The sequence below is a fragment of the Populus alba genome, chromosome 5, assembly GCF_005239225.2.
Source record: "Populus alba chromosome 5, ASM523922v2, whole genome shotgun sequence".
Taxonomy (NCBI): domain Eukaryota; kingdom Viridiplantae; phylum Streptophyta; class Magnoliopsida; order Malpighiales; family Salicaceae; genus Populus; species Populus alba.
In genome coordinates this window covers 20835587-20858077 of record NC_133288.1, presented here as the reverse complement: position 1 = coordinate 20858077, position 22491 = coordinate 20835587, and the positions used below count along the sequence as shown (strand labels likewise).

General features: G+C 35.7%; 4 protein-coding genes across 10 annotated transcripts; 1 reads left to right on the top strand and 3 right to left on the bottom strand.

Annotated features, from left to right (window-relative positions):
- Window positions 1–1703: 1703 nt before the first annotated feature.
- Window positions 1704–4621, top strand: LOC118062186 (actin-depolymerizing factor). 3 transcript variants are annotated; one of them, XM_035075902.2, is made up of 4 exons: window positions 1704–1815; window positions 2086–2202; window positions 2523–2788; window positions 4258–4621. In XM_035075902.2, exons 2-4 carry the CDS (start codon window positions 2179–2181, stop codon window positions 4406–4408), a joined length of 441 nt encoding a protein of 146 aa, XP_034931793.1. In that variant the 5' UTR covers window positions 1704–1815; window positions 2086–2178; the 3' UTR covers window positions 4409–4621. The 3 variants fall into 3 exon arrangements, with proteins under 3 accessions (XP_034931793.1, XP_073265543.1, XP_073265544.1); XM_073409442.1 differs by lacking the exon at window positions 1704–1815 and having other exon boundaries at window positions 1822–2202; XM_073409443.1 differs by lacking the exons at window positions 1704–1815; window positions 4258–4621 and adding an exon at window positions 3189–4251 and having other exon boundaries at window positions 1822–2202.
- A 930-nt stretch (window positions 4622–5551) lies between these two features.
- LOC118062185 (inorganic phosphate transporter 1-4) lies at window positions 5552–7475 on the bottom strand. The gene has a single exon (XM_035075901.2). It carries the CDS (start codon window positions 7313–7315, stop codon window positions 5696–5698), a length of 1620 nt encoding a protein of 539 aa, XP_034931792.1. The 5' UTR covers window positions 7316–7475; the 3' UTR covers window positions 5552–5695.
- Window positions 7476–10560: 3085 nt separating this feature from the next.
- LOC118062184 (inorganic phosphate transporter 1-4) lies at window positions 10561–13987 on the bottom strand. Its single transcript, XM_035075896.2, has 2 exons — window positions 13745–13987; window positions 10561–12494 (listed from the first exon to the last, which is right to left on the bottom strand). The coding sequence occupies exon 2, from the start codon at window positions 12443–12445 to the stop codon at window positions 10826–10828; it is 1620 nt and encodes a 539-aa protein (XP_034931787.1). The 5' UTR covers window positions 12446–12494; window positions 13745–13987; the 3' UTR covers window positions 10561–10825.
- Window positions 13988–17709: 3722 nt separating this feature from the next.
- Window positions 17710–21557, bottom strand: LOC118062182 (inorganic phosphate transporter 1-4). Of its 5 annotated transcripts, none has more exons than XM_073409384.1 (3): window positions 21396–21557; window positions 21204–21236; window positions 17710–19677 (listed from the first exon to the last, which is right to left on the bottom strand). In XM_073409384.1, exon 3 carries the CDS (start codon window positions 19626–19628, stop codon window positions 18009–18011), a length of 1620 nt encoding a protein of 539 aa, XP_073265485.1. In that variant the 5' UTR covers window positions 19629–19677; window positions 21204–21236; window positions 21396–21557; the 3' UTR covers window positions 17710–18008. The 5 variants fall into 5 exon arrangements, with proteins under 5 accessions (XP_073265485.1, XP_073265487.1, XP_073265484.1 ...); XM_073409386.1 differs by having other exon boundaries at window positions 21200–21232; XM_073409383.1 differs by having other exon boundaries at window positions 21204–21232.
- Between the last annotated feature and the right edge of the window lie 934 nt (window positions 21558–22491).

The window sequence follows — 22491 nt, the reverse complement described above, 5'->3', positions numbered from 1 at the left end:
AGAATTTTCTTTGTTAATTTTATTTTTTTCATATTGAGCTGTTTGGTTTCTATAAAATTAACTTATTTTTATAAGATTATCACGATTTTATAATCAAGATCCTGAGTTTACTACATCTATCCATATCATTTTAATATATTAATTTTTTAATGTTTTTTTTAAATAATATATTTCTTTACATGCTTGGACTTTTTTTGGTTAACTATTTTATTTTGTCTTTTGACTTTTCTTTTCTTTTTGCATTTAAATTTCTTTTTGGTTCGCATGACAACATAGTACGAAAAGAGTAACTTAGATTATTTGATTGGTATTTGAAGAATCAAGTGAATGCTCATATAGAATGCAGAGAAGTGAGCCCTTGGATAATAGCATATTTATTAATGAGTTGATTTACGACATGTTTTATTTTAAATTAATTTTAAAAATAAATTCTATATAACTTGATTGATTTAATTAAACTCGATCCATGATATTTTGATAAAAATAATTAATTTTGGTAAAATTTGGTTGATTCAATTATATTTTTAATAATTATATTGATTGAATTAAACTCGGTTGATGTTATTTTAATAAAAATAACTAACTCAAGTTAATATAATAATCTAAACCTAATTCTAGATCAATTACTGGATTGAATTTAATAAATATAGATAATCCTAGACTAGTTGTTATATATGGTAAAAATCAAGAGGTATGGTAGTAGCGTTACTGCAACGCACAGTCCCCTTTGCCTTGTTTGTTTTCAGGAATTCACTTTCCTGGAAACCATTTTCCTCACTTTCCCATGTTTGGCAATACATGGAAAGTGAGTCAAAGGAAATGTAATTCCAGTCAAAGGAAAATATTAAGCTTAACATAAGGAAAGTGTTTTCCGTTTTAAATTCTCGGAAAACACTTTCCTGAGCCAATGCTACGTGTTTCTCTGTAACTGTTCATGGTAATTGCACTGTTCATTGAACAGTGCAATTAACATGAACAGTGTATTACATACACTGTTCACTAAAAAAGAGTGAACAGTGTAGTTTTAGTGCACTGTTCCGTTTTTTTTTTTTTTAATATATATAAGTGTGCTATTTTTTTAACATTAAAAAAAAAATAGTTTAGAGTGAATTTTATACCTTAATATTTTATCCAATTTTATTATATGCTAAAAATATTATTAAAACTATAGTTTTTGTCGGATGTATTTCGTACGTAATGAAATTATAAATGGTTTCATAGAATAGTAAAAAATATTTCACAAGCTTATTTCTTTATAATATGATATGATATATATAGTTATATTTTATAAAATAAGCTATGTATGAATATAGAATATAATAAAAAAAAAATTCATCATTATACATTTTAGATTTTATTTTTTTTATTGTAAGTGATTAAATATTTTATATATATTAGATAAATTTGAAAAAAAAATTAATTTATTAATAAATTATTTTCCAATTCATTTTTCATAACACAACCAAACACTGGAAAGTGTTTTCCATAACACTACCAAACATCGGAAAATACTTTCCCAGAATTCACTTTCCAGGAATTCACTTTCCCCGGAATTCATTTTCCAAAAGGAATTCACTTTCCTGCAAACAAACGGGGCCATAATCTTCTCTACTCGATTTTAACTCTTAGTTTGTTTTTGTTAATGTCTCAAGATATAAGAAACCTGAAGAGATATAAATAAAAATATAAAATAAATTGTTTTTTAAAATAATTTTTAAATGAATTTCTTTACTTTAATGAAAGGACACACGGAAGAAAGAAAAGAAAAAGGAAACCGCAGCCACACTTGCAGACGGCGGACACCTTGGCTATCCGGTAACAACATCCATGGTCCTTTTTTTTTTTTGTTTAACTTTCTGCATGAGGAAGAGTAGAAAAGCCCATACGCACCTCTCCTCACATTTCAGAATCTTTCATGCCCTTCATAAATCTCTTTCCCTTTCACACTTCTTACATCACACCCAAAAAAAAGAGAGCAACAAAAGACATATTCTTTTGTCTTGAAAGCACTGAATTTCCTTTTTCTGTATTTCTTTTAACTTCTCTATAACTTGGCCACTACCTTCCTTTTTTTGTTCTTTATAGATTTCTTAGAATTGAAGCGGCTGCGCTGTTTGTTGCTGTCCTTCATTTACCTTATAACTCAGCTACAATTCTCTCAACTCTTTATAAGCTGCCATGAATTTCAGAGGTGCAAGTCGGGTAAGCCCCATCGCCGTCTCTGTTTATTCTACAAGGGCTTGTTTTCTTTTGTTGAAATGAGATTGTTTTGACTGTCTGTGTTGATGCATGCATGTTTTTTCTTCTCTTGTTAACCAACGATGTTGTCTGGCAAAATTTGTGCCCTTTTTTCTACTTTGTTAGTAAAAGATTTGATCTTTTGGGGATAAAGAAGAGGAAATTCGTTGTTGTTTGAACCCATTTGTGATTAATCTTAAAAGAACCGATTTTTTTGTACTTAGAAATTGCGTTTTAATTTGACAGCAAGTTATTGATGTGATTAATTCACTGTAAATTTCCAGGCCAATGCATCATCCGGCATGGGGGTTGCTGATCACAGCAAAAATACATTTATGGAACTTCAGAGGAAGAAGGTACACCGATATGTGATCTTCAAAATTGAAGAGAAGAAGATGGAAGTTGTGGTCGAGAAGACCGGGGAGCCAGCTGAGAGCTATGAAGATTTCGCTGCATCTTTGCCTGACAATGATTGTCGATATGCTGTTTATGACTTCGATTTCGTGACTTCTGAGAATTGTCAAAAGAGCAAAATCTTCTTCATTGCATGGTGAGTTTCTGCCTTTGATTTCATTAATTTCGATTTGATTGGTTGGATTAGAAAATTATTTGAGACATGATAGATTTACACGATTCTTTATACATGTGCTATGTTTTGATGAATCCCTCGAAAGATAACTTGCTATGGTATTTGGATGTCTTTTGTGTTGATCGTGGACTGGTTGTAATCATGAAAGTGCCAGGTCTGATGGCATGCTATATATGGGACTTGATTTCTTTTGTTGTTGAAAGACAACAAACGATGATGTGTGTCTATCCCTGCACATGATAAACTCTTCAAGATGCATTGTCCCATTGAAACCACACAATGCGTTTTATCCTTTTAAAAAACGTTTCTTGAGGAGAGATGCCTTTTGTGCTTGTAAGTAACTAAAACTCTTGTTTTACAGCCGATATGAGATTGATGGAATCATAGCACATTTGGATCATCTTGTGTTTCAATATAGGCACTACTGGACTAGCATATGCAACTTCCCCGGCCCTTTCTCCTTGTGCAAATATTTGCACATAAATAGCTGAATTATAGGCATCCATTCTTGCAATATAACCCAAGGAAAGTTTTCTTGCCTTCATATGTCTAGCCTCCAGTTTCTTGTTATACTGAGAAGGCTTGGAGCTGTTAGGGTGATGATTATGATAATATTTGCATAATGCCGCTAAGGTAGCCACAAAAATTGCACTCTGTTTTTCTGCGATTTGTCCACAATAACAATTGCATATGGTCATATACACACATATACGTACAAATGTTATGTTTGTACATGTACTTGTAAATCTATCTAGTAAATAAATCAATCTAGATAAGATGTTTGGACATCTCCTTTTGGTGTTTATGATAACCAGGGAATAAATTTTTAGCTTCAGATGTTACTATAAGTCTGCTTTAAGTTGTGTTCTGTAGTCTACCTTTCAAGTTAAACCTTGTATTTTGATGTCTGTCTAGTATGATAATGAGACCTTAGGTAACTGAGGGGGTTCGGCCCTCAGAGATATCCTCGTCTGTCTGAGAGCATGAATTGATATTCAATACAATTTGATTACACTAAGTCTGTACTCTAGGCTGCGCTTTCCCCCCCCTTTAGTTCTGTCTTGTATCATTTTACTTATAATAGCCTTATATCCTTGAAGTAAGTATAGAATTTGTAATTTGGATTTTGGACTTTCGAGTCATGAATTTGCATTTTCTCGCTGCCTGTGTTGTTATGCCATAGAAATGTTCTGCCGCAGCTTTATGCCAAAGACTGACAAACCCATACCATGAAAATAATTTGATGGCCTAGTCATTCTGTTTATTCCCCTGCCAACTTTTATACCTTGTCGTATGGGAAAGAGCACTGATTATTGATTCCACCTGCAATTTTTCACGCCTCTTAAGGTGCTCTTGTTGTGTGTCCCCATCCACTCAGCAGAAAAATTGATTTCTTCTTTCATTTATTCAATGTATGACCATTTGATCAGGTCTCCTTCAACCTCTCGAATCCGTGCTAAGGTGCTCTATGCCACATCTAAAGAGAGATTTAGAAGGGAGCTGAATGGCATCCACTACGATATTCAGGCTACTGACCCTACAGAGATGGATCTTGAAGTGATCAGAGACCGTGCAAATTAAAGAGTCTACACCATTAATGGTTTCTTCCGAGGAAAACAACTTTGCCAAGCTCTCGCCAACTTGCGAATTAATACCTCCTTGTTCCATTAATCTACGTACAGGATCCATATGTGAACAAGATAAACTGCATGTTACTTGAATAACTAGCATTGCGGAAGTGTGATAAAGCACCTCTGTGCTATTATATTGGAAATTCCTGCTAAATTCAGCTTCCTCATTGTCCTCTTGTTTCCCTAAATTCCTGCTAAATTCAGCTTCTGCACTGGAAGCTGTAGCAGATAAACATCAGCAAATCGAAATTCATTTACATATGTACTCCAATGAACTAACGGATCAATACAAAAACAAATGAGACGGGTTTTTCACCAGACCACCTTTACTGCTCCTGCTCCTCAATTCTCGCGGGACATCACCTCTAGAGATTTCCCCTTCGATTCTGGCACCAAGAAAGTAAACAGCAGAAGGTTGTTGAGTGCATCATCACGAATCCAATTTGGTTTTCCTTGTGAGTCCAGTGGTTGTAAGGGATGGCCAAAGCAAATATAAACACTGTCATGAAGAAGAAGGCCAACAAGTGGATGGCAAATCTTCCCAATCTGTCAATCAAAGCCACTGTGAACCAGTAGCCTAGGACAGTACTCCATAGAGCAGTAAGTGTTCGTGCCCTTGCAATTCTATAAACCTTTTGAATTTCATTAATAGTTTTTGCGGGAGGAATCCATCCAATTGCGCTAAAGAAATCCTTTTGGGAAAGATTGTAGTTGAAGAATACAACCCAGCAAGCGAAACTCGTGGCATCGAAGAAACTATGACGAGAACAAACCAAAAGATTTGGCTGGTTGCTTATTATGACATGTGAAGAGCCTGGTAGACATATCCATGGACAAGAATGACAGGTTCAAGTTTAACAAGAGCCTTGGTCATACCAAACAACTTGTTTTACAGCATAAATTTTGATCTGAGCCATGGATTGTGTTCAAATTATATGTCATTAAAGTTGATAATTAAACTTTTTATATTCATCTATTATTTTTATTTCATCGTATCATTTAAATTACGTCAATTTCTGTGATTATCAACCTGTAAGGGTTTGTATCAGTACCTCTCAATTACTCTGTATAATTTTTTCATAATAGAGACAGGTTGATAAAAACTTAGATCATTGAATCTGTCCTGTTATGTGAACTTAGCTCCAAATTTGGCACTGGCCCATAACAAGAAAAGGAAAATTGAAAAATCTATCAAGTGTTCACCAAACTTATTCTAGAGAAGTGGCTAAAGAAAAATTTAAACCGCGGGCACTGTCCTGTTATGTGATCTTGGCTCCACATTTGGCACCGAACCCTCATCAATCTCATTCTCTCCAGACATCTCCTCCAAGGATTTTCCATTTGATTCAGGGACCAAGAAAGTAAACAATATGCCGAAGAAGTTGACGACACCGAGGACAAGGAGTGAATTCTTCACACCGATACCTGCAGGGTACCCTGCATCGGCCAGGGCCTTGTCCTTGTTCTGGGCCAAATATAAGAACCCGAACGCACCCACAATTGCTCCGAGCTTCCCAGAAGCTGCTGATATACCGTGGCAAGTGGACCTTAACCTCGCAGGGAAAATCTCGGCTGGTACAACAAATGTGGTGGCATTAGGTCCAAAGTTTGCAAAGAAGAAGGTCAATGAGTACATAACCACGAATCCAATTCGGTTGTCCTTGTGGGTCCAGTGGTTGTAAGGAATGGCCAGCGCAAACATGAACACTGTCATGAAGAAGAAACCCATCAATTGGATTGCAAACCTTCCCATTCTGTCGATAAAAGCCACCGTGAACCAGTAGCCCGGGACAGTACTGCATAGAGCGATAAGTGTTTGCGCCCTCGCAATTCTATAAACCTCGTCGATGGCATTCATGGTCTGTGCTTTGGGAATCCATCCGATCGCGCTAAATATATCCTTTTGGAAAAGATTTTGGCTGTAGAATGCAATGTCAAGCAAGAACCATGTGGTTGTTGTTCCAAGCAAGTGGAGTCCATGGCGATGAAGGAACTTTTTTGTGAACAGACCAAATTGATTGGACTTGTCCTCTGTCAGTTGCTCGACCTTTTGCTCTTCCGCTTCAAGATCCACCTGCAGAACTCTTGACATATCAGTCGCAGCCTGTTTTGCATTCTTGGCGACAAGCGCAGTGTAACGGGCAGTTTCAGGCATCTTCATCCTCCAGTAGTAGGTAAGTGCAGCGGGAAGAGCTCCAACCATTAGAATTATACGCCAAACGTAGTCAGCTTGCGGGACAGTTGAGGCAAGTGCATCAACCTGGTAAGCTGGAGCATCAAACCTGGCCTTAAATGCAGATGATATGATTATAGCAAATATGCCACCAGCCAAAATTCCAAAACCTTGCATAGCAAAGACTGCAGCAATGAAGGCGCCACGAGTCTTCTTGTTAGCATATTCAGACATGATGGTGGCAGAAAGTGGATAGTCACCTCCAATACCAAACCCGAGCCAGAAACGAAAGAAGCAAAGGGTCGACATGACAGCCTTAGCATCACGGCTAAAAGAAAGACCCGAGGCAACCGAACATATGACCATGAGCATAAGAGTCATACCATACACTTTCTTCCTTCCCATCTTGTCACCAAGCCAGCCAAAGAAGAGCTGCCCCGAAAGAGTTCCACAGAACGCCACACCATTAACAGCTGCCGCTACATTGGGAGGCAAACTACCAGGCTTCTCTGCTCCATCGACATGGTAATATATGCGGCCAAGCAATTTGGTGACAAGGGATATGCAGAAGAGGTCATAGGCATCGGTGAAGAATCCCATGCCAGCAATAATAATTGCTGTGAAGTGATACCATTGTGTTTTTGCCACATCAAGCGCATTGAGAACCTGTAATTCCTTGGCCATGATCACCTAGCTTATCTAGGAAAATGCCTTTCCTTGCTCTCTCTGTTCTCTGCAAAACTCTTGACCAGAGTTTTGTGAGAAAAAGGGACAAAAAAGAGGGAGAGAAGAGCTAGAAAGAAAGAAATTGATTAAGAAGCTCGTTTGGTTCAAGAAAGATGGTGTTTATTGAATATATAAGCGACGAACACCCCTTAAATTCTTTATAAAGCAGCGAAGGCAGGCAAATATACCACGGGCATATTCCCCCACTCTTTTCGCCCGCCCTCTTTCCTCGGTCAATATCCTTTTTCATTTACGTTGCGTTTATGTTCATCCCATTTACGCCTGCAATGATAACTTTACCTCTGTTTCGTTGGCTACAACTATTATTCGAACTAAAAAAAGTCGTCTTCGTCTTCTTCTACTTCTTCAATTATTATCATTATTACTATTATTATAGAATTTGTGGTTTATTAATTTTAGTGAAAGTTACAAGAGTGTTGAGCAATTGTAGACGTTTGGTTCCCTTATTTCAAGTTATATAGATTTCAGTTAAATTGAATTTATTTTCTATAACTAAATTAAAATTATCAAACACTCGAAGTATGAGGAGACAATCACCATGAACAAAGGTCCATAGCCATGACTTCTCTTTCTCCTAGCTTGCACGAGTCAAAGCAACAGTCCTGGTGAGAGGAGGAGGGTGACAATGAAACATTCTAGTCATTCCATGTGGTTGGTCACCATTACGGATACATCTCTTAAAAATGGTCTGGCAGGTAAGGGATGAACAATCATTAATAATTTGGTTCCAATTTTTGGTTGCTGTAATTTGATTATTATCAGTGTCTTCTTGATATTTTGTGTATAATACTTTTTAATTGAAAATATATTATAAATTTTTTAAAATATTTTTATCATTAATATATTAAATTTATTAAAAAACATATAAAAATATCGATTTGATTTTTTTTTTATATAAAAACAATTTTAAAAAGAGGGCCATCGTGTAACATGTGCTATATTGTTTATGATGTTACCATCCTTAATTTGAATGTGTGCGTGTGTGTATAGAAACACACAGCCACACACAGAGAAAATCAGCAAACCAATTTCTTTTTTTCTTTATTTGTTTATAACATTGTTCTGTTAGCCTATTAAATAGTAATGTTTATATTGTTAATCATTCAGATAATATGAGTATTTCTAACTTTCAATGTTTGAGATATCTATTAAAAAAATTAAAAATTGTGTATAAAAGGTAAGTGTTAATTCAAAAGGCTTAATTCTAATGTTTAATTAAGTAAATATTAACTACTAAAATGTTAATTATTCACTTATTTTGGAAGATTTAGATTAAGAAAATGATTAATTATATTAAAAAGGACATGAAAGAACTAATTCCATTCCATAGATTTGATACTATTTGTGTTTCAAGACTCTGGATTGTGGGCAATTCATAGGGAGATTTTGTGGCTTGAAATTTATGCGAAAGGAAAACTAAGGCGTAGTTTCATGGCGATTATGCATGTATTTGTATTTTAATTTTTAATTAGTGACTTTGATGCCAATATTTTCACCCATTAACGTCAAGTGACAAATTACATGTGCAATTAAAGTTGATAATTAAACCATCTAGTAGATAGTTTAATGGTAAAAAAATTTGGACCAAGAATTTTTTTTATGTGATTTCAGGTTCGAATTTTGTAATTGCTAACATGATAACTATTAGAAACTTATATGGTTGTTAACTTTATAGCCCGTGGGATTAGTCGGGGTACGCACAAACTGATCCGGACATCTACGTTAATAATAAAAAAAAGTTGATAATAAAGATTTCCATTTCCATATGTTATTTCTATTGCACTGTATCATTTAAATTACATCAATTTTATAATTATTGATTTGTGGCTCAACTTAAATTGGATGATATAACCAGTGATGGGTATTTATGAAATACCGAAATTTCTTCGAAATAGCAATTATAATTATGAGGGAATGTTATCAAATAATAAATAAATAAATAAAAAATATGCCTCCTAAATTCCACATGACCATGGAGTCATTTCCAATTCATTTAGACTTTGTTTCTGAAAATTCCAAGTACATTTTAAAGAGTTCAGGTCAGATTTATAAGGTGAAAGAATCAAATTACCTAACAGGTTAGGCAAAGTATGAAGTATGAACCTTTTGCTAGTCATCATTAAGAGTTTTCGGCTACTGAAAGCTACGTAGCTTGTCTTGTTAGATTCTGGAAATTAGTCAAAGGTTCATAAATGGAGATGGTGGTTCACGATTCACACGTAGTTTATTAAGGCAGATGCAAAGAATCTGCAAGTGATTTGCAGGAACAATTAAGCCTACAATCATGCCTTGTAATTTAATACAGATATACTCTATCCATAAATAATTTTGATAGCTGTAATCTCTCCTTAGATGGATCTGTAAGTTAGTATAAAACAACATGCTAAGCATCAATAAAATTATATTGAAAATTCTATCGTAAGCTTCTGGATAATTTCACTCTTCTATATAATTCCTGGTACTTGTGCCATAATTGATGCCCGGAGGCTGCTGGCTGGCTCTTAAGTCTCAAGTCGTCGGTGAATTTAGTGTGACTGGGATAGCCACCCAAAACCCACAATCAGATTCGATAATTTAATGTCTTTTTCAACACAAACACACACACACACACGGAAGAAATTGAAGTAAAAGGAAGTTTCGTTAACTCTTCATGAGGCAAAAAGGTACTAGTTTGTATCAGGGAGGAATTAAAGGGTCTTCAGAATTTTCGTTCAAGTGGTCACCCTGTGAAGATTTGTATCATTGCCTCGCAATTACTCTTGCATAGATAGGTTGATCGAATTTCAAAGTCAAAAAAATGGGGGTGTACAAGTAGGTGAAGGCACAGAAATGGGGGTGTAGAAGTAGGTAAAGACAATTACTTGGGAAAATTAAATGTTTGGTAATGGTTGTTTTTGAAAGAGTTTTTTTATTGTGAAAATATATTAAAAATAATGTTTTTATTTTTTTAAAAAGAAAATTAAAATTTAAAGAAAGGCCTTTAGAAACGCACCTAATTCTCGGAATGAGTTTTCTTTCATAGTTTTTTTTTTCCACCTGCGACAGTATTAGGAATTGACTTTTGAATCCTGGTGCACGTCTATATCAAAACGGAAGTCCAGCTAAAGCATGGAATCATTCACACTTCACTTTCGAGGACAGTGCAGAAAAAAACAAGAACGATGCAAGAAATCAAAATAAGCTAAGGAAATGGAGGACATGTCCATGTGGTTAGAATCGATTGCAAAGCAAAAGCTACACTCATCATCACAATAGCGTTTCAACAATGTCTTCTTTTGACATCGCAGCAAGTTGAAGTGACATAAAAGAGACCTGATTTACTCGGTAACTTACAAGACTGAGGAAGACAGAGCAAGGGGAGAGACACACGATAACAAGAAGAGGTATATTGAAAAATCTATCAAGAGTTTATCTAACTTATAATAGAGAACTGGATAAAGAAAAAATTTAAACCAACGGTACTGTCCTGTTATATGAACTTTGCTCCACATTTGGCACCGACCCCTCATCAGTCTCGTTCTCACCAGACATCTCCTCCAAGGATTTTCCATTTGATTCAGGGACCAAGAAAGTAAACAATATGCCGAAGAAGTTGACGACACCGAGGACAAGGAGTGAATTCTTCACACCGATACCTGCAGGGTACCCTGCATCGGCCTTGGCCTTGTTCTGGTCCTGAGACAAGTATAAGAACCCGAATGCACCCACAATTGCTCCGAGCTTCCCAGAAGCTGCTGATATACCGTGGCAAGTGGACCTTAACCTTGCAGGGAAAATCTCGGCTGGTACAACAAATGTGGTGGCATTAGGTCCGAAGTTTGCAAAGAAGAAGGTCAATGAGTATATAATCACGAATCCAATTCGGTTGTCCTTGTGGGTCCAGTGGTTGTAAGGAATGGCCAGCGCAAACATGAACACTGTCATGAAGAAGAAACCCATCAATTGGATTGCAAACCTTCCCATTCTGTCGATAAAAGCCACCGTGAACCAGTAGCCTGGGACAGTACTGCATAGAGCGATAAGTGTTTGCGCCCTCGCAATTCTATAAACCTCGTCGATGGCATTCATGGTCTGTGCTTTGGGAATCCATCCGATCGCGCTAAATATATCCTTTTGGAAAAGATTTTGGCTGTAGAATGCAATGTCAAGCAAGAACCATGTGGTTGTTGTTCCAAGCAAGTGGAGTCCATGGCGATGAAGGAACTTTTTTGTGAACAGACCAAATTGATTGGACTTGTCCTCGGTCAGTTGCTCGACCTTCTGCTCTTCCGCCTCAAGATCCACCTGCAGAACTCTTGACATATCAGTCGCAGCTTGTTTTGCATTCTTGGCGACAAGTGCAGTGTAACGGGCAGTTTCAGGCATCTTCATCCTCCAGTAGTAGGTAAGTGCAGCGGGAAGAGCTCCAACCATTAGAATTATACGCCAAACGTAGTCAGCTTGTGGGACAGTTGAGGCAACAGCATTAACCTCGTAAGATGGAGCATCAAACCTGGCCTTAAATGCAGATGATATAATTATAGCAAATATGCCACCAGCCAAAATTCCAAAACCTTGCATCGCAAAAACTGCAGCAATGAAGGCGCCTCGAGTCTTCTTGTTAGCATATTCAGACATGATGGTGGCAGAGAGTGGATAGTCACCACCAATACCAAACCCGAGCCAGAAACGAAAGAAGCAAAGGGTCGAGATGACAGCCTTAGCATCACGGCTAAAAGAAAGACCCGAGGCAACCGAACATATGACCATGAGCATAAGAGTCATACCATACACTTTCTTCCTCCCCATCTTGTCACCAAGCCAGCCAAAGAAGAGCTGGCCCGAAAGAGTTCCACAGAACGCCACACCATTAACAGCTGCCGCTACATTGGGAGGCAAACTACCAGGCTTCGCTGCTCCATCGACATGGTAATATATGCGGCCAAGCAATTTGGTGACAAGGGATATGCAGAAGAGGTCATAGGCATCGGTGAAGAATCCCATGCCAGCAATAATAATTGCAGTGAAGTGATACCATTGTGTTTTTGCCACATCAAGCGCATTGAGAACCTGTAATTCCTTGGCCATGACCACCTAGCTTATCTAGGAAAACGCCTTTCCTTGCTCTCTCTTTTCTCTGCAAAAATTGAAACCGGATTAAAAACCATGCAATATCACAAGGATCCTTAGATAATAATATCGAAAATTTAAATGAGGTGATAACTGAAATTTCAAATGGCGTCACCAATAAAAACAGAACACAGAAAAACAAACAAACAAACAAAAGAAAGCCATTCTCACTCTTCACGTTACTTGGGGACGGTAGGACTAATTCTCAAGGCAGCAATAAAATACGTAGATTCTAATTTTGTTAAATACAAGTATTGGATTCTTTCACACAATTTTTTATACAATGAAGAAAACAGCATATACAAAGATTTTTCGGAAGAAAGTATCCCGTTAGTCAATGGTAGGTCCAACATCTACTCTATTTCTAATCACCTCACTTAATTTATCTTTCTGGAGAGCAAGGAGCAGTGTATGAGACAAGTGAGAGAAAGTAAAAGACACAAGTAGAGACAAAAGAGCAGTTCCTCTATTTCACACAGATCTTTTTGGTGGTAACTATGAAACATACAAATAAATAAATAGCCCATTAATCTTCTAGAAAGGAAAAACTTCCATGACGATAGGAAATTTAAATTAAAAGACAGGGAGAACTCATACTAGCTAATAACAAATATCTGCAAGAAAATCTAAATTTAAAGAGAGAAAAAAATAAGAGCAGGGTAGAAAAAGAAACACCTCTACTGTTTGATAAATCGAAAGTACTGTTAACCAAAATTATCAAGCTACACAAGTGGATTCAGGCAGGATGGATGGACAAGAAGTATTATTATGTTTTTTTAACAAAACAAGAACATGGGAGAGAGTTTCGTTAATTACTCTACGTAGAATTTTAATAGTAATATCAATTAATTAAAAGCTTTGATTCTCACAAGAACATTTATTTAAAGTGATGCTTAGCTTTTCCAAGTGATGAGGTGAGATCCTAGAATCAGGCTAGTAATAATAAATTAATTAAGAAGATCAACCGGCGATTATGGCAGCATTTGTGGGCCAAAAAAATGAAAACTGAATCACAATTTGCAGCAAGGAAGTTGAAATATAGATCCAGACTGGTCTCAACTGGCAATACTTGATATGAGATTTGAACCTAAATCGTTTCTTAATTAACATTTGTCAGGAAAAAAAAAAATATGTATATGGAGAAAGCGAAAAAACCACGAGTATAACAAAATTTGTATATTGTCGTTTTTTTCTCCTCCCTCTTTTGCACGCATGAGAGAAACTCATAAAAGAGAGAGCTTTAATTTGCACACAAACCTTACTGCCTTCACGAACTTGCTGTACTCTTTCTCGAGAGAGTGAGGAGGGGACAAAAAGGAGGGAAATAAAAGTCAGAAAAAAAAGAAATTGATGAAGAAGAATGCTGTGGTTCAAGTAAGAGGGTGTGTCTTGGATATATATACAAGTAATAAAGCGGCAAAGGGATGGAAATATACCACCGGCATATTCCTCTCACTATTCGGGCGCCCTCTTCCCTCGGTCAGCAACCCACACGCTTTTCCATTTCCCTTGTCGTTTTATCTACTTCGACACTTGCAGTAATAACTTCGGCCTAAAAAATCTTATATTATTTATTTTATTGGAAGTTGTCAGTGTTCTGGCCAATTGGATCGAAGTAAAGGCTTTCTTTCCTTATGCCAAGCTATCAGTTAAATTAATTTACTAAATTATGTAAACGTAAGATGATCGACGGCTTGTCTTGGAGTGAGCTGGAACAGTCACCATGAACCGTGGTCCATAGCCATGAATGCTCTTTCTCCAAGCCTGCACCAGTCAAAGAGTTGTCCTTTCTAACAGTTCTAGCGAGCGTAGGAGGGGTTGAGAGGGAAGCTCTAGTTATCGTTCCACGTAGTCGTCGGTCAACATTTTGGACATTAATTTGAGTTCAAAAGTGGTCTGAATTTCGTGGATGGAGGGATGCATTTTGATCCATTGTCATGCTTCTTAGCAGTAACTGTAAGGACAAACATGTAGGAATGGGCCACCCTCCCTAAAGTCTACAAGAGGGCCACCCTGTACTGTATACTATTGTCGTTTGTGATGTGACTACCCTTAATTTTAAGGCACTGATTATATATATATAAATAAAAGATAATTTTAGTTTAATTATTTTGGTCTAACGATTTGGTGAGTGTTTATATTAAAAAAAAGATGTTTTTTAGTGATTCTGATGGGATGAAATTAAAAATATAAAAAACTATTTTAATTTCTTTTTAAATAAAAATACATTTAAAAAGTATTGTGCATCATGATAGTCTTGTTATTGTTCCACGTAGTCGTCGGTCAACATTGACACTTGAGTTAAAAAGTGGTCTGAATTTCGTGGATGGAGGGATCGATTATTACACGTCTTAGCAGCAACTGTAAAGACAAACGAGTAGGAAGGGGCCACCCTCCCTAAAGTCTACAAGAGGGCCACCATGACTATAAACTATGGTCGTTTGTGATGTGACTGCCCTTAATTTTAAGTTAATGGTTATACATATAAAAGATAATTTTAGTTTAATTATTCTGGTCGTTTGGGTTTTAATTTTAAAAATGTGTTTATCTAAAAAAATAAAATTTTAGTGTCTTCTTCTATGATTTTAAGATGCTGATATTACAGTTAAAAAAATATAAAAAACTATTTTAATTTATTAAAAAAAAACAAATTTAAAAAGTATTATACACCATAATATTAAAACACAATTCCAGCAAAAAAATTTCTTTCTTTACAATGTTTGTTCTATTGGGATATTATATGTATTGGTCATTGTGGTACAAAGTATTTTTAAAAATATTTTTTATTTGAAAATTTATTAAAATGATTTCTTATTTATTTTTATATTAATACATTAAAATCATTAAAAAATATATCAATTTGATATTTTTTTAAGTGAAATGTTTTTAAAACACATCAAAAAATAGAAATTATAACATTTTTAAACACTAATAGCTCATCATGACCAATTTATTATTCCATGGATGAGAAAGAGAATCAGATATACATGGAGGCTATTTGGGGTTGCTGTGCAACCCTTTCAAGATTTTTGAATTTATTTTATTTAAAATTGTATTTTTTATATTTTTAGATTGTTTTTATACAGTAATATTAAAAATAATTTTTTAAAATATATATAATTTTAATATATTTTTAAATAAAAAAATATCATAAAAATAATCTGCACCAAACTCAGCGGTAAACTCCTCACGAGTATACTATGTACATGCATGTATAAAAAACCAGCTGAACAATTTGGTCAAAATACGTGTACTTTCTTGATGATAAAATTCATGGCTTTATGGAAATGATGATTGTTAGGAAGATTTGAAGTTATTGGTGATAAACTCAAAGAATAAGGATGATTAAAACTCTTCTGTTCATTTAATTTTGTTATATAAAATAAATAAAATTTGATCAAAGTCATGGTAACTTGAACCCAAAAATACTTAAGAGGTGACCTCAACCTGTCGTCGTCGGTATCAATTTTCCCCTTCTTCCTGGCATTGTATGAGTGTGAATGTGACCTCCTTGTCTTGCAAAATTTCTATGCCCCGCCACCCGGCTTGCTGGCCATTTGGGCATCTTTCATTTGTCATCCACAGTTGACCTCTATAGTCAACTCCATCATTTCGTGATTATTAGAAAACAAAAATATGTTAATGAGGGTGGGGGCAGAGCGAGTTTTGTTGACCTATGAAGATGAGGAGAAAGGGTGAATAATTCTTCTATTTATTTGATGAAATTTTTTGTTGGTATTTATATTATTATTTTATTAATAATTATTTTATTAATTAAATTACATAAGAAAATGTTTTGTTAGTGAATAATTCATCGGTAATTTTTTATTTATTGATAATTAAAAATATTATTATCAATAGATTTATTGACAAGAAAATCACATAAAAAAATAAAATTATTCACTTTCTTCCATTCGTATTTCACTCAGGAAGATTGTCATAGAACAAAAAAAAATAACATATGCAATTTCGTTGTTGATTATTTAAAAATATATTTTTTAAAAAAATTTATTTAACAAAACAAGAAAATAATTAAATTAATATAAAATCAACACTTCATAATGCTCATAATTGAGTTGCTTGGAAAAAAAGAAGAAGAAAATCAACTCAAATAAATTAGCAACAAATAAATAACACAAAAAAAATAAAACAACAATAACATTGATCTCATATGAAAAAACATCCTACAACAACATTCATACAATTATTAAGAGCAAATAAATTTTAAAATAAAAAAACACAAATATAATGAAAAAAAACACAAAAAAAGGAGATAAATCTTACCTTAATGTAGTTACGAGTGAAGTTGAGAAGAGAAAAAAATTCATAAAATATGTTAATTAAAAAAAAAACAGAGAAGAGAAAAGAAAAAAAAAAAACAGAGAAGAAGACATACCTAAGAGTGAAAGAGAAGAGGAGTTGAGGAGAGAAGGGAAGAGAAAGAAAGAAATGGATATTAATGTTTTTATATAATAAGAAAAAGAAAAAGAAGAGGTCCATTGTGAAATGAGAGATTCTATTTATTGGAATATTTTATCGACAGATAATTAAATATTAATATTTCTTGACATTTTATCAGTGATTTTTTTTGTAATATTTAATTTAAATTTTTAATTTATAAAAAAAAATTCAGAAACTGCTAAATATCATCGACGACTTTTCAAATAATGCAAATTTTACTCTTGTGTGTTAAACAAGAAATCCCAACCAAAAGCATCTAAAGAAGAGGAGATGATCTTCCTTTCTATAACCAATTCAGAACATAATATGCTAAAATGCAAACGAAAAACTAGACATTTTTACAAATTAATTGTGAAAGCATTGGTGGTTGAGAAGAGTTAGGTAGACATTTTTCAGGCGATTAAACTTGTTTTTGGTGAATTTTATGAGATTATATAGATGAATTAATAGGTGAGTTACCACTAATGAGAGGTATTCAACATCAGTTAGATTTGGTATCAAGAGTTAACCTTCCAAATCTACCATATTATGGAATAAATTCTAAAAAGGGTGAGATATTAAAGGAGACAATAAATGAGTTGTTGAGAAAAAGCTTGACAATTTGATTCGAAGTATGTACAGTGACAAGTCAAAATAGTAGGATGTTGCACTTGAAAAGTCAGAATTCATATACAACAATGTCGAACATAATACAAAACGTAAAACATCATTCAAAATTATGTATCTGTAGTGTCCTAGGCATGTACTTGATCTTGTATCAATATAGAAAGGTATTGAATATATATATAACTGTTATAAAAAAGATAATTGTGAATACACGGACTATACATATAAGGATGCGAAACAAATTGCAACAAATCCATGTCAAATACAAGAAGATTGTCAATAAACACCATTAACTGTGCTAAAGTATTTGAGGAATGAGATATGTTACTCGGTAACTTACAAGGCTGAGGAAGACAGAGCAAGGGGAGAGACACACGATAACAAGAAGAGGTATATTGAAAAATCTATCAAGAGTTTATCTAACTTATAATAGAGAACTGGATAAAGAAAAAATTTAAACCAACGGTACTGTCCTGTTATATGAACTTTGCTCCACATTTGGCACCGACACCTCATCAGTCTCGTTCTCACCAGACATCTCCTCCAAGGATTTTCCATTTGATTCAGGGACCAAGAAAGTAAACAATATGCCGAAGAAGTTGACGACACCGAGGACAAGGAGTGAATTCTTCACACCAATACCTGCAGGGTACCCTGCATCGGCCTTGGCCTTGTCCTTGTTCTGAGACAAATATAAGAACCCGAATGCACCCACAATTGCTCCGAGCTTCCCAGAAGCTGCTGATATACCGTGGCAAGTGGACCTTAACCTTGCAGGGAAAATCTCGGCTGGTACAACAAATGTGGTGGCATTAGGTCCAAAGTTTGCAAAGAAGAAGGTCAATGAGTACATAACCACGAATCCAATTCGGTTGTCCTTGTGGGTCCAGTGGTTGTAAGGAATGGCCAGCGCAAACATGAACACTGTCATGAAGAAGAAACCCATCAATTGGATTGCAAACCTTCCCATTCTGTCGATGAAAGCCACTGTGAACCAGTAGCCTGGGACAGTACTGCATAGAGCGATTAGTGTTTGCGCCCTCGCAATTCTATAAACCTCGTCGATGGCATTCATGGTCTGTGCTTTGGGAATCCATCCGATCGCGCTAAATATATCCTTTTGGAAAAGATTTTGGCTGTAGAATGCAATGTCAAGCAAGAACCATGTGGTTGTTGTTCCAAGCAAGTGGAGTCCATGGCGATGAAGGAACTTTTTTGTGAACAGACCAAATTGATTGGACTTGTCCTCGGTCAGTTGCTCGACCTTCTGCTCTTCCGCTTCAAGATCCACCTGGAGAACTCTTGACATATCAGTCGCAGCCTGTTTTGCATTCTTGGCGACAAGCGCAGTGTAACGGGCAGTTTCAGGCATCTTCATCCTCCAGTAGTAGGTAAGTGCAGCGGGAAGAGCTCCAGCCATTACAATTATACGCCAAATGTAGTCAGCTTGGGGGACAGTTGAGGCAACCGCATCAACCTCGTAAGATGGAGCATCAAACCTGGCCTTAAATGCAGATGATATAATTATAGCAAATATGCCACCAGCCAAAATTCCAAAACCTTGCATCGCAAAAACTGCAGCAATGAAGGCGCCACGAGTCTTCTTGTTAGCATATTCAGACATGATGGTGGCAGAGAGTGGATAGTCACCACCAATACCAAACCCGAGCCAGAAACGAAAGAAGCAAAGGGTCGAGATGACAGCCTTAGCATCATGGCTAAAAGAAAGACCCGAGGCAACCGAACATATGACCATGAGCATAAGAGTCATCCCATACACTTTCTTCCTCCCCATCTTGTCACCAAGCCAGCCAAAGAAGAGCTGGCCCGAAAGAGTTCCACAGAACGCCACACCATTAACAGCTGCCGCTACATTGGGAGGCAAACTACCAGGCTTCGCTGCTCCATCGACATGGTAATATATGCGGCCAAGCAATTTGGTGACAAGGGATATGCAGAAGAGGTCATAGGCATCGGTGAAGAATCCCATGCCAGCAATAATAATTGCTGTGAAGTGATACCATTGTGTTTTTGCCACATCAAGCGCATTGAGAACCTGTAATTCCTTGGCCATGACCACCTAGCTTATCTAGGAAAACGCCTTTCCTTGCTCTCTCTTTTCTCTGCAAAAATTGAAACCGGATTAAAAACCATGCAATATCACAAGGATCCTTAGATAATAATATCGAAAATTTAAATGAGTTTGCTTAAGAGCCGGTGATAACTGAAATTTCAAATGGCGTCACCAATAAAAAAAGAACACAGAAAAACAAACAAACAAACAAAAGAAAGCCATTCTAACTCTTCACGTTACTTGGGGACGGTAGGACTAATTCTCAAGGCAGCAATAAAATACGTAGATTCTAATTTTGTTAAATACAAGTATTGGATTCTTTCACACAATTTTTTATACAATCAAGAAAGCAGCATATACATAGATTTATCGGAAGAGACTATCCTCTTAGTCAAATGGGAGGTACAACTGCTACTCTATTTCTTAATCATCTCACTTAATTTTTTTTTCTGGAGAGCAAGGAGCAGTGTATGAGACAAGTGAAAGAAAGTAAAAGACACAAGTAGAGACAAAAGAGCAGTTCCTCTATTTCACACAGATATTTTTGGTTGTAACTATGAAACATACAAATAAATAAATAAATAGCCCATTAATCTTCTAGAAAGGAAAAACTTCCATGACGATAGGAAATTTAAAGTAAAAGACAAGGAGAACTCATAGTAGCTAAATAAGAAATCTCTCTCACACTGGACAACCACAGATGCACGCTACCACAGATGTTTAGCAATTTTCCATGGCTAAAAGCTCTGTTAAGACATTAAATAAGATAAATTCATGCCCACAAAAAACATTAAATCTCATACACTATTGTGAACAAAAAGAGAAGCTGAAAATTCATCGGAAAAAAAAGAGAGAGATCTGAAAAGTTAATTTTCTAAGTGTGACAACAACATTTGAAAGTAGATCTACTGCAAGAAAATCTAGATTTAAAGAGAGAAAAAGTAAGAGCAGGGGTGGAAAAGAAACACCTCTACTATTTGATAAATCGAAAGTGCTAACCAAAATTATCAAGCTACACAAGTGGATTCAGGCAGGATGGTTGGACAAGAAGTGCTATTATGTGTTAACAAAACAAGAACATGGGAGAGAGTTTCCTTACTCTACGTAGAATTTTAAATAGTAATATCAATTATTTAAAAGCTTTGATTCTTACAAGAACATTTATTTGAAGTGATGCTTAGCTTTTCCAGGTGATGGGGTGAGATCCTAGAATCAGGCTAGTGATAATAAATTAATTAAGAAGATCAACCGGCGATTATGGCAGCATTTGTGGACCAAAAAAATCGAAACTGAATCACAATTTGCAGCAAGGAAGTTGATATATAGATCCAGACTGGTCTCAACTGGCAATACTTGATATGAGATTTGAACCTAAATCGTTTCTTAATTAACAGTTGCCAGAAAAAAAATATGTATATGGATAAAGCGAAGAAATCATGAGTGTAACAAAAGTTGTATATTGTCGTTTTTTTTGCCTCCCTCTTTTGCATGCATGAGAGAAACACAAGAAATGACAAGAAGACAAGGCGAGAGAACCCCATAAAAGAGAGAGCTTTAATTTGCACACTAACTAACCTTCCTTCCTTCCTTCACGAACTTGCTGTCTTTCTCGAGAGAGTGAGGAGGGGACAAAAGGGAGGGGAATAAAAAGTTAGAAAAAAAAGAAATTATTGGTGAAGAAGAATGATGTGGTTCAAGTTCGAGAGTGTTTCTCGGATATATATATACATACATAAGTAATAAAGCGGCAAAGGGATGGAAATATACCACCGGCATATTCCTCTCACTATTCGGGCGCCCTCTTCCCTCGGTCAGCAACCCACACGCTTTTCCATTTGCCTTGCCGTTCTATCTCCTTCGACACTTGCAGTAATAACTTCGGCCTCTCTCGTTGGCCACCACTATTACTCAACCTAAAAAAATCTAATATTATTTATTTTATTGGAAGTTGTCAGTGTGCTGGCCAATTGGATCGGAGTAAAGGCTTTCTTTCCTTATGCCAGCTATCAGTTAAATTAATTTACTAAATTATGTAAACGTAAAATTATCAACGACTTGTCTTGAAGTGAGCTGGAACAGTCACCGTGAACCATGGTCCATAGCCATGAATGCTCTTTCTCCAAACCTGCACCAGTCAAAGTGTTGTCCGTTGTAACAGTTGTAGTGAGCGTGGGGGGACAGGGGTCATCCTCGTGTGAGAAAGAAACTCTAGTTATTGTTCCATGTAGTCGTCGGTCCACATTATGGACATTTGAGTTCAAAAGTGGTCTGAATTTCGTGGATGGAGGGATCGATTATTACACTTCTTAGCAGTAACTGTGTAAAGACAAACAAGGAGGGATGGGCCACCCTCTACAAGAAGGCCACCATGTACTATATAGTTTATACTATTGTCATTTGTGATGTGACTACCCTTAATTTTAAGGCACTGATTTTATATATAAATATGACTACCCTTAATTTTAAGGCACTGATTTTATATATAAATATATATATATATATAATATTAACTGTATAGTTTTTTAAAATGAAGCATTTTTTAAACATACCAAGAAAAAAAATTACCACACCCTTAAACACTAATAGTTCATCATGACCAATTTATTATTTTTAATATGCACTTGAGGTCTTGGTCCAGTGATAAAAGTGACTTATTTTCTTCCTCTGCACTAAGGTTCAAATCTCATTATGCACGCCTGTTATCCCAGTGGTGTCTTACATGTTCACTGGGTTTACAGGATGTTCAGTGGGCCGTGAGATTAGTCGTGGTGCGCGTAAGCTGGCCCGGACACCCATATAAATAATAAATAAATAAATAATAATAATTTTTAATATACATACATTATTTTAATATATATTTTTA

Bases quoted from the DNA above. Each gene is read 5' to 3' on its own strand.
- LOC118062186 (XM_035075902.2), top strand. From the start codon at position 2,179: ATGAATTTCAGAGGTGCAAGTCGG. The intron at 2,203-2,522 runs GTAAGCCCCATC...GTAAATTTCCAG, and splicing joins ATTTCAGAGGTGCAAGTCGG to GCCAATGCATCATCCGGCAT. The intron at 2,789-4,257 runs GTGAGTTTCTGC...CCATTTGATCAG, and splicing joins AAAATCTTCTTCATTGCATG to GTCTCCTTCAACCTCTCGAA.
- LOC118062185 (XM_035075901.2), bottom strand. From the start codon at position 7,315: ATGGCCAAGGAATTACAGGTTCTCAATGCGCTTGATGTGGCAAAAACA.
- LOC118062184 (XM_035075896.2), bottom strand. From the start codon at position 12,445: ATGGCCAAGGAATTACAGGTTCTCAATGCGCTTGATGTGGCAAAAACA.
- LOC118062182 (XM_073409384.1), bottom strand. From the start codon at position 19,628: ATGGCCAAGGAATTACAGGTTCTCAATGCGCTTGATGTGGCAAAAACA.